Source organism: Piliocolobus tephrosceles, chromosome 9 (assembly GCF_002776525.5).
Source record: "Piliocolobus tephrosceles isolate RC106 chromosome 9, ASM277652v3, whole genome shotgun sequence".
NCBI lineage: Eukaryota > Metazoa > Chordata > Mammalia > Primates > Cercopithecidae > Piliocolobus > Piliocolobus tephrosceles.
The window spans coordinates 30,798,358-30,810,331 of record NC_045442.1 but is presented as its reverse complement, the minus strand read 5'-3'; the positions used below and the strand labels follow the sequence as shown (position 1 = coordinate 30,810,331).

The window sequence follows — 11,974 nt, the reverse complement described above, 5'->3', positions numbered from 1 at the left end:
GAGCCACCATGCCCCGCCGCAGGCTTTCCGATCCCAAACCATAGATTCAATGAAACTGTCCTCCATCCCCTCCAGAGATGTTTGCCTGGACCCCATTTTCCTCAGGATATCAATGAATAGTTCATGAGTTTAGTGAGTGAAGGTCAACTTCCATCAGGCGCATGCGTCCCTTCCTTTTCCCATGGAGGAAGAACGACACCTCTTTTCCTTCCGCTTTGCCTGTCTTTTGGCCCCGGCGACTCACCATCGCCCGTGCGGAGGCGTTCGCTAGTTGAAATGATGGCGACTGGAACGCCAGATTCTCAAGCGCGATTCGGTCAGTCCGTGAAGGGGCTTCTCACGGAGAAGGTGACCACCTGTGGTACTGACGTAATCGCGCTCACCAAGCAGGTGCTGAAGGGCTCCCGGAGTTCCGAGGTGAGCTGGGAGTGGACTGTCCCGGCCTGATAGTCCGGGAAGTCGCAGTCTTTCGTTGCTGTGGGAAGGAGGTCGCGTTGCAGCCTGGGAATTGTATGCTGTGAAGTACTCGCTATGAGTAGGTCTTCTTCGCGAAGGCGCGTGTTGCATTCTGGGGTGTGTAGTCTCTTTGGTTAGGGATAGTGCGTGAGGGTGGGAGGAAGAAACGATGCCCTGGGAACCTGTGCTTTATTATGTATGTATGTGTGTATGTTGTTGTTGTTGTTATTGTTGTTACGAAGTCTCGCTCTGTCGCCCAGGCTGGAGTGCAGTGGCGCGATCTCGGTTCACGCCATTCTGCCTCAGCCTCCCGAGTAGCTGCGATCCGCCCGCCTCGGCCTCCCAAAGAGCTGGGATTACAGGCGTGAGCCACCGCGCCCGGCCGGGAACCTGTGCTTTAAAACAGAGCTGTTTGGGAGGCCTAGGTGGGCGGATCACCTGGGGTAGTGAGGTCGAGACTAGCCTGACAATCATGGAGAAACCCCCGTCTCTAGTTAAAAAAAAAAAAATTCGCCGAACGTGGTGGCGCATGCCTGTAATCCCAGTTACTGGGGAGGCTGAGCCAGGAGAATTGCTTGAACCTGGGAGGCGGAGGTTGCGGTGAGCCGAGGTCATGCCATTGCACTCCAGCCTGGGCAACAAGAGCGAAACTCCGTCTAAAACAAACAAACAAACAACAACAACAACAAAAAAAGCCAGAGAGAGGCAGGGCGCCGTGGCTCGCGCCTGTAATCCCAGCACTTTGAGAGGCCGAGGCGGGCGGATCACGAGGTCAGGAGATGGAGACCATCCTGGCTAACACGGTGAAACCCGGTCTCTACTAAAAATACAAAAAAAAAAAAAGAAAGAAAAAAGCCAGGCGTGGTGGTGGGCGCCTATAATCGCAGCTGCTCAGGAGGTGAGGTTGCAGTGAGCCAAGATTGTGCCACTGCACTCCAGCTTGGGTGACAGAGAACAAGACCCTGTCTCAAAAAAATATACATATATATGTATATATATTATATATATTTTCAACTAGAGGTGTTTATCGTTAACCACCTATACATATTGAACATATTCATCATAAACATTTATTTAGCATTTTATATGTGCTGGACACTTTTATGGAGTTTAATTCATGAAGTCTTTAGAATGACTAATTGAAGGCAGTACTTTTCCTTTTCTTTTTTTGAGACAGAGTCTAGCTCTGTTGCCAGGCTGGAGTGTAGTGGCGTGATCTTGGCTCACTGCAACCTCTGCCTCCTGGGTTCAAGCGATTCTCCTGCCTCAGCCTCCCGTGTAGCTGGGATTACAGGCACACACCACCACGCCCGGCTAATTTTTGTATTCTTAGTAGAGATGGGGTTTCCTCATATTGGCCAGGCTGGTCTAGAACTCTTGACCTCGTGATCCGCCCGCATCAGCCTTCCAAAGTGCAGGGATTACAGGCATGAGCCACCACGCCCGGCAGCATTGCTTCTTAAACAGTCTCCACATAGCTATTTTGTTTGATTAACTGAGAATTTCATGTGTAAAACACTCATTTCACAGTATTCAACAAATACTTATTGGGTGTCTGCTATGTGCCAGGAACTGCTCTAGGTGCAAGGGATAAACTAAATCCCTCTACTTAGGAAGTTTACATTTTAGTGAAGAGACAGACAATAAGCAAATGAAACAAAAAAATCAGGTGGTGGTAAATCCTGTGAAGCAAAATTAATCTGGGAATAGAGAGTGATGAAAGGGTTAATTTTTGTTTGTTTGTTTTGAGACAAAGGAGGAGTCTTGCTAGCGCTGTCACCCAGGCTAAAGTGCAATGGCGCCATCTCGGCTCACTGTAACCTCCACCTCCTGGGTACAAGTGATTCTCCTGCCTCAGCCTTCTGAGTAGCTGTGATTATAGGCGCCTGCCACCATGCCCTGCTAATTTTTGTGTTTTTGGTAGAGATGGGGTTTTCCAGGCTGGTCTCACACTCCTGACCTCAAGTGATCCTTCCCGCCCTGGCCCCCCAACGTGCTGAGATTAGAGACATGAGCCACCACACCCGGCGGAAAGGGTTAATCTTAAACAGATGATCAGGGAAGGGCTCTCTGGGGAGAGAGCCTGTGAGGAGAAACACACGGACATTTGCCCACAGCACACTGAGTGGTTGTGACTCATAGGCTTGTCTCTTGGCATGCCTGTGTTTCTGCTCCTCCATTTGAGTTGTGTGCTTAGTGAGGGTCCACTGTGTTTTTTTCTAAACATAATGTGTGTGTGAGCTTGGCGCAGTGACTCATGGCTGTAATCCTAACACTTTGGGAGGCCGAGGCAGGATTGCTTAAGCCCAGGAGTTCGAGACCAGCCTGGGCCACATGGTGATAGCCTGTCTCTGTAAAAAAAGAAAAAAAAAAGAATGAAAAAAAAATTTTTAAATGTGTGTATGGCACTTATGCTTACAGTTGCAACTATATAATTTAGGGAAATAATACGAAGAATGATGAAATATGAGTACCAAAAAAGAGGGTTGCTATTGCTATGAAAACTAAGTTGAAAATCAGAAACACTTGTTGAAGATGAGTAGCTAAGACAAATTGTTATTGAGTTAATCATGAACAAGTTAATGGTAAAAGCCTGGGAGAAAAATTTGTAGCAATCTAAAAAGATTCTGTAGTGAAGATTGTTCAGGTGTATTCAAGATGTTCTCCCATTTTAAAGAAAGCAAAACTAGAAATCTCAAGATACGGTATGTTATGTGTCTGGTCGGTTTATGTAGGAAAGTGATGCAGAATGCCAATGAATATATCAAGGAAAGGCCTTGGCTTTACTTTACAGCAGCCCCTGCCTTCAAGGCAACCACAACTCCCATCCAGTCTGTTTTCTGAATGTCTCACAAATCCTTTGTTTCTTTTTTTCTCGGCTACTTCTGTGTTTCAGGCCATCCTCATTGCTTGCTTAGAGTACTGCTGTGTCATCCTAACCAATCTCTGTGCCTCATTCCCCACTCTAGTCCACCTGCTTACCACATTTCTAAAACAGAAAAATGGATCATGCCATTTTTCTCTAGAATTACACACACACGATTAATTCTAAACCCTAACTTTTAAGTCTCAGATTAGAAGTCACTTCTTTTAGGAACCTTTCCTGAACACCTACCCCTGTAATCGGTTAGACCTCCTACCTCCTGCCCCACTACATGCTCCCAGAGCAGCCAGTGCTTCCCCATCAGTACTTACTGTAAGGTGATTGAAGTGCCTATGTTCCCTTTGTATCCCTTCCAGATTGTGAGCCCCGTTATCACTCTTAACCAGAGTAAGGGCATATGTTAAACACTCAACAAATGTTTGTTAAATGAATAAGTGAATGAAGTAGATTCTGTTAGAACCCTTTTTTTTTCTGCCATCGGTTTGTAAGTCACCATCTCCCATCTATAGGAGTTTGAAGTTTTCCCTTAAAAGTAGCCACAGGAGGAATGCAAAGTGGTACAGCCCTAAAGGAGAGGAATTTGGCAATATGTAGCAAAATTAAAACCCCACAATCACAATCACAGTCCTGTGAGTCTATCCCAAATATAAGCTGGCAAAAAGATGCAAATATATGAGATATTTGTAACAGTAAAAGCTATAAGATGCAAGATATGAGAATTTTTAGTACCACTACTTACTGTGGCAAAAGACTGGGAACAGCCCCCAAATCCCTCAGCAGATAACTGATTGAATAACCTTATGGTCACCTATAGAGTGTGGTACTCTGCAGTTGTCAAAGAGCAATGGATTCAATAGGAGATAGCAATTGAATATGAGAGTCAATATGTGTTGCTGCAGATAGCCCTCAGGGATCTATTGCAAAGTGAAAATATCAAGGTGTAGGCTGAGTGCGGTGGCTCATGCTTATAATCTTAGCACTTTGGGAGGCCGAGGCAGGCAAATCACCTGAGCCCAGGTGTTTGAAACCGGCTTGGGCAACATGGCAAAATCCCATCTCTACAAAAAAATACCAAAAGCTATCTGGGCATGGTGGCGTGCACTTATAGTCCCAGCTACTCTGGAGGCTAAGGTGGAAGGATCACCTGAGGCCAGGGAGATCGAGGCTTCAGTGAACAGTGATGGTGCCACTGCACTCCAGCCTGGGTGACAGAGTGAGACCATATCTCAAAAAAAAAAAATAAATATATATATATATATATATATATATACACACATATATATATATACACACACACATACCTATATATATATAGTGTGTGCAAAGTGTAAACAAGTACACATAGTATGTTACATTTTAAGTAGGAAGGTGGTATGGAGGAAAATAAATACATGTGTCTATTGTTTAAAAAGGAACAATGGAAAGAAAACCACAAAGCTAATAAAAGTAGTTACGCATGGGGCTGGGTGTAGGGGCTCATACCTGTAATCCCAGGCGGGTGGATCACCTGAGGATGGGAGTTTGAGACCAGCCTGGCCAACACGGTGAAACCTTGTCTCTACTGAGCGTGGTGGCATATACCTATAATCCCAGCTACTCAGGAGGCTGCTGCAGGAGAATCTCTTGAATACGGGATGCAGAGGTTGCAGTAAGCCAAGATCACATCACCACACTCTAGACTGGGTGACAGAGTGAGACCCTGTCTCAAAAAAATGAAAATTAAAAAATAAAAAATAAATTATGCATGTGGGGGAGAGAACAGGGAAAGAAAGGGACCAAGATGGAAAGTCCTGTTTTATTGTTTTGACTTTAGATGTCCAGAAAGGGTTACTAACTTTAAAACTTATAAATAAAGTTGCCCTGGGTAGGGGAAGAAATCGGGCAATCCTAGTTACTTTGAAATCACAGTACCCTTTCCACCAGAGTCTCCCTGACCCAGGAGAACAGAGAAGGGCTGGTAGGATACATATAACAGTAGCTCCTTTTACTTGGCTGGATTTAGGAGCAGGGTGCAGTATTAGGCCAGGAATCTCTGTTGGTCTCTACTTGCCTCTCAGTGGTAATGCAGTCAGCTCTTCCTTGACTGTAGGCCACCCAGTAGAATCCAAGCTCTGCTTTTCTCTTTTGGTCTCAGGACCCATTAAACTCAGTGACCTCATTAAATTCTGTCTGCACATTTCTCCTTTCTTTTCTTTTTCTTTTCTTTTCTTTTCTTTTCTTTTTTTTTTTTTTTTTGAGACAGAGTCTCACTCTGTTGCCAGGCTGGAGTACAATGGTGCAATCTCAGCTCACTGCAACCTCTGCCTCCCAAGTTCAAGAGATTCTGCCTCAGCCTCCTGAGAAGCTGGGATTACAGGCACGTGCCACCATGCCTGGCTAATTTTTGTAATTATAGTAGAGGGGTTTTGCCATGTTGGCCAGGCTGGTCTTGAACTCCTGATCTCAGGTGATCGCCTGCCTTGGCCTCCGAATGTGCTGGGCTTACAGGCGTGAGTCACCACACCTGGCCGTCTCCTTTCTTTTCTTTTTCCCAGCCCTGTCTGGTCCTCTTTTATGGAGTGGTTCCCTATTTTAAGCCCTGAGCTTCTCCTCATGGCTTCCCCACAGCTCCCACTGTTTCTCTTATTCCATTTTCTTTCTTTCTTTCTTTTTTTTTTTTTTTTTGAGACAGGGTCTTGCTTTGTCGCCCAGGCTGGAGTACAGTGGTGGGATCCTGGCTCACTGCAACCTTCGCCTCCTGGATTCAAGCAATTCTCCCACCTCAGCCTCCCAAGTAGCTGGGATTACAAGCACAGGCCACCATGCCCAGCTAACTTGTATTTTTTGGTAGAGATGGGATTTCACCATGTTACCCAGGCTGGTCTTAAACTCCTGACCTCAAGTGATCCGCCCACCTCGGCCTCCCAAAGTGCTGGGATTATGGGCATGAGCCACTGCACCCGGCCTTCTCTTACTTCATTTCTAAATAGCTATGTTCTTCCGTTCTTTTCAGCCCATTCTAACTCTTGTGCCTTTACTACTCTCAAACCACCCCAAATCTCAAATCTGCCTTTAAGGAATCAAGAGTTATCTCTCACTGAATTTGTGGTGCCAAAGTTTTTTTGCAGACTTCTCTTAGCATTTAATGAATACACTGTGCCAACAGCTCAGCAGTTAGGAAGCACTTGATTTCTCAGGCGGTGGCCTTTGAAACAGATGTCGGGTCCATGCCAGAACTGCCATAGTGCCAATGAAATGAATTTTCAACACGAACAAATAGAAAATGATCCTCCATTACATTTTGAGTGTTTGTGGTTGTAGGGTGGAGGAGCGGGAGAGGAGAGAGGGTAGTGGTGGAACAGCTGCAGTCAGAAGATAACAGGAAGTTTGGGGATTTTGATTATTACCATTTTATTTTTGTGTTCCAGCTGCTAGGTCAGGCAGCTCGAAACATGGTACTACAGGAAGATGCCATCTTGCACTCAGAAGATGTAAGAAACAACTTTTTTTTTATGATTTGGGTTTATGTATGTAGTTTGTGTGGCCACAGGAAAGTGGAATGTTCTATTTATCTCTCTCTTTTTTATGCAGAGTTTAAGGAAGATGGCAATAATAACAACACATCTTCAATACCAGTGAGTATGCCCCCTCCAGCAACTATTTGCTGCAGAATCGTTATCCTTAGTCTGCTTTCATGGCCTTTGTGCTTCAGCGCTTTCCTATGGAGGCCAGAGTGGGAGTAAAGGTCAGGGTGGCCAAGGATGACTTTTCTCGATGGCAGAGATGCCTGAGACTACAGAAGAAGTGGGGATAAGGGATGCGAATCAGGAGCAGAGTCCACCTTTTATGAACCTCCCCATGTTAAATTGAGGCCTCTTCAGAGAGAGACTGTAAACCCTGTAAAGGCAGGGCCCGTGCCAGGACCATGCTAGCACTGTACTTGGCACCTATGAGGCAGTTCATCCGTATTTGATGACTGACTGTGCCCAAGGTTTCTCCTGGGAAGTTGGGTCCTCTACTAGGGAATCAAGTTTAACACACCTATATCCTACATGGTACGTAGGTAACTATGGCACCTGCTACATATAAATCATGTAGGGAATTTTGAAATATAAGATGCCCCCCTTTCTCCATTATAATTTGCTCTTCATCTTATTTCATGTTGTTATATATTTTATGTACTTGATATTATATTTATGTACCTGTTAGAAATATATGGTTAGGGGCTGGGTGCGGTGGCTCACACCTGTAATCCCAGCACTTTGGGAGGCCGAGGAGGGCAGATCACCTGAGATCAGGAGTTCAAGACCAGCCTGGCCAACATGGTGAAACCCCTCGCTACTAAAGATACAAAAAAGTAGCTGAGTGTGGTGGTGGGCGCCTGTAATCCCAGCTACTCAGGAGGCTGAGGTATGAGAATTGCTTGAACCTGGGAGGTGGAGGTTGCGGTGAGCGGAGATCGCACCTCTGCACTCTACCCAGGGCGATAAAAGTGAAACTCTGTCTCCAGAAAAAAAAAAGAGGCTGGGCACAGTGGCTCATGCCTGTAATTCCAGCACTTTGGGAGGCTGAGGCGGGTGGATCACCTGAGGTCAGGAGTTCGAGACTAGCCTGGCTAACACGGTAAAACCCCGTCTCTACTGAAAATACAAAAATTAGCTGGGCATGGTGGCACACACCTGTAATCCCAGCTACTCGGGAGGTGGAGGCAGGAGAACTGCTTGAGCCTGGGAGATGGAGGTGGCAGTGAGCTGAGATCAGGCACTACTGCACTCCATCCTGGTGACAGAGTGAGACTGTCTCAAAAAATACATATATATGGTTAGAAATTTCACTCTTTGATATTTAAATAGCTAACATTTGTCATAGTCATTCTTTGGGTATCTACATATTAGGTATGTGACCACTTGATTCCATATACACAGACTAATTTTAAGCCATGCATGTAATTTATTGGACGACACTTCTCACTCTGGGAGAGTGTTACTATCTGTTTAGGTTTAGAATCCATCTTTTCAGCAGCTCTGCACTCAGATAGGAATCCCTGTTCAATAGCACAATCTTAGGATAGGATGGACAGAAATACAGAATGTGACATAAGCTGAAATTTCTTCTGCCTATATGCATATATCTGGTCATAAATGAAATTTCTACTAGTTCACTGATGTGTATTTTCCTCTTTCCTTTTCTGATTTAGGCAAGAAGCTATTCAGAAGAAGTAAGTAACCCCAAAGGTAGAGGAGTAGGGAACCAACTGAAGCAGGCTGGGGAATTATACTGCTGGGTCCAGGATCAATACAAAACACTGGTTGTCATATGCCCTCAAATTGAAACATGCTATGGGATACTCACTTGGGATTTAAAGAATACAGCATATTTCAAAGGTGTGCAGTAACTCAGCTCACTGCTAGTAATAGCAAAGCTTTCTAAAAGTTACAGGGTATAGAGACCAACCTTAAGAAGTAGAAAATCTTTTACGTTGCTAATATTCATTAAACAGAGTAAATGTGGAAAAACCATTAAACAGCCTTGTTTTCTAAAATGGATTAAATTTGTCCCTTGCAATATTGTTTACATTACTAATTGGCTTTGCAAACCTTTCATCAGAGTTTAAACACTTCTGGGACCCAACTGGACTGATATCAATTTTGATTTACATGCAACAGTATTTATGCATTAAACTACAGACAGCTTATACAGGACAGGTGTAGTGGCTGGCTCATGCCTGTAATTCCAGGACTTTGGAAGGCTGAGGCTGGAGGATTGCTTGAGCCCAGAGTTTGAGATTGCCCTGTGCAGCATTGTGAGACCCTGTCTGTAATGAAAAAAAAATTTGTAAATAGTTGTACAAAGATGTCTTTATTATTGCTCATTGCAGATAAACCCTGTCTCTATTCTAATTCTAGTGTGGAACAGTCATCAGATCTACAGGACCAGTTGAATCATCTGTTGAAATAGAATGACATGTAAGAGTGCTGTAGCACTCCTTTGCCTAATGCTGAGGAGTAAATACTTTATACAGCCGTCCTCTGGGTTTGGTTTTCTATTTTCTTCTCCAAAAGTTAAGTTAGAAAAGTTCTGTGTTGATGTACAGTTTCTCCTAAGAAGAAGCGAGGTGGTTGAATTTTGGAGGCACTTCTTGAATCGGACTAACCCATACTCTTATTGAATTCTTTCAGCTGCTGTGTTTAGTTTGATATTAAAGCAAAATTAAAAGAGGTTTTAGTTTTTCCCATAGAACTTTTAATATGTCAAAAGCTATATTGTCTGAATTGCAGTACTTAAGCAAATACTGAGTAGTGTTTTAAATTCAGAAATAGAGCTTCTATTATGAACACATAAAAATGATTTTTTCTCTTAATCATTATTAAGGAAATATTTTAATTTCATGGTCGTATAATGGTGAGAAGTAATACCTGATTGTTTCCTTTTCTGTTCTAGTAACTCAGAGGAGATATGTGTTTTATTTGTGATAGCAAATTCCTGAATGAACATTAGGCAAATGGTATCATTATCAGGCCAGCTGCAGCCTCTTGCCTTGACCTGCATTCCTAGAATTTCTTTGTTGCTGTAATTCTTGATTAAGTGACCTTGACTTTGATTTTGTGATTTTGCTAATCATCAGCAAACTCACTTGCATGATGTTACTGCCAAATACGAAGGCAGTTGAATTATTATGAGTGATTGCGGTAGAGGGTTGTGCCATGGTGAAAACTTTGATGTTTGTCTGTGTTCATTGGATCCATCTTTTTAAATGACATTATCATGAGTCTGTGGTCAAACCTGAATATCTTTGTTTGAATTTAAAATGGGACTCTATATTGTTCTAGTTCAGGTCTTCATTTACTAAGAGATTGAGAGAAATCTGACATAAGAAAATATTGTTTTCACTGCTGGAACAAAGAGGAAGTAACAGTGAATCCAATATAGTTCATATTGTTGTTGTCCAGTCATCAAGTTAACTAAGCATATCAGATTATGTTTATTTCTCATACATATGGATATTAACTTAAGGTAAAAAAGTTAGATGTGAAGGATCTGAAAAGGCGTTAATTTATGTATAATTCTGTAAATATGTATTAATTGCAGTATTATTAAATACAGATGGACTCAATTTACGTTTGAAAAGGAAGACCACTAATTTAGAAAACAAAGCTAAGTGCAGTCATTACAAGAAGCAAAGAAATACTTAAGCTGGAAAAAAATTAAAATGAAGGGATGGTCTAAGTTTTCTTCATGCTGGAACAAATATTAAAGAAGCAATGATTGCTTACATTGTATGTGATAAAATATATGTTTCACAATCAAAATTTGAACAGTAAATATAAGATAAAATTTATATTAAATAATGAAAATGTATTTGTACTGAATTTAGTCACTAGAGAACATTGTAACAAAATACATGAAAGAAAAGTAGCCAGAAATGTGAGAACAGGTGGAAATGTATGCATTATTTGATGGGGTTTTTTTAATAGAAATAAACAACATACATAAAATTAAATGGTGATCAAAAACATGGAAAAAATACTTTGCTAAGTAACGTCTAAGTTGTAGAGGATGTGCTGGAAGATAATATTTTTAAAATAACAAATGTTCAAATGCCATGCAAGAAAAGTTATGTGATAATACCAAAGCAATACTATAAGAAAATTATCATGCTTTAAATCTCTGTATTAGGGATAGAGTGGAAATATTTTTGTTTTTTTAAAGGGATATATAGTTAGAATTTAGAAAGAAATCAAAATGAAAATAATAAAACTAAACAAATTAGAAACAATAAATTAGAAAAACTAAAAAGTATTAAGTAGTTCTTACAGATTAAATTGGTAAAGTGTCAGCTCAGCCAGAAAAGTACAAATTAGTAAATTCGTAATTGAATAGGCAATATATAAAATCAATTAGATTTGAACAAAGTTATCAATTTGCTGCTAAAAATTTGATTAATATATGCCCAGCTCCTTATAAAGATAAAAAATTACAAAACTGAAACCTAATGGAGAATATTCTGGATTGGTTATGAGAAATAATCCACAAACTAAGAATAACCAATTAAAATGGCATTTGCTTGTGAAGGCTTTCATGAGACTTTTCCGAACTGTCAAAGAATATATGCTCCTGGCTGGGCGCAGTGGCTTATGCCTGTAATCCCACCACTTTGGGAGGACAAGGCAGGCGGATCACAAGGTCAGGAGTTCGAGACCAGCCTGGCCAACATGGTGAAACCCCATCTCTACTTAAAAAATACAAAAATTAGCCAGGCATGGTGGCACGCGCCTGTAATCCCAGCTACTCGGGAGGCTGAGACAGGAAAATTGCTTGAACCCAGGAGGCGGAGGTTGCAGTGAGCTGAGATAGAGCCACTGCACTCCAGCCTGGGAGGCAGAGCAAGACTGCATCTCAAAAAAAAAAAAAAAAGAACCTATACTCCCAAAATATAGAAAATGATCATAAGACACTAATTCATTTAATGAAGTAAACAGGATTTTCATTTTAAAAATAAAATGACGTAAGATGATGCAAGAGGATGTAAGATAATATAGGTGATTTTTTTTATGAGTATAGATGCAAAAATCCGAATAAAATCTTAAAAAACTGAATAGAGAAATATTTTGAATAATTGCTCATGTAACTCCAGAATTTCAAAGTTGATGTAAT

At 41.9% G+C, this 11,974-nt stretch overlaps 1 protein-coding gene across 1 annotated transcript; it reads left to right on the top strand.

Annotated features, from left to right (window-relative positions):
• Positions 1 to 204: 204 nt before the first annotated feature.
• Positions 205 to 10,820, top strand: BORCS7 (BLOC-1 related complex subunit 7). Its single transcript, XM_023206526.3, has 5 exons — positions 205 to 417; positions 6,748 to 6,810; positions 6,911 to 6,954; positions 8,517 to 8,537; positions 9,226 to 10,820. Exons 1-5 carry the CDS (start codon positions 277 to 279, stop codon positions 9,275 to 9,277), a joined length of 321 nt encoding a protein of 106 aa, XP_023062294.1. The 5' UTR covers positions 205 to 276; the 3' UTR covers positions 9,278 to 10,820.
• The last annotated feature ends 1,154 nt before the right edge of the window (positions 10,821 to 11,974 follow it).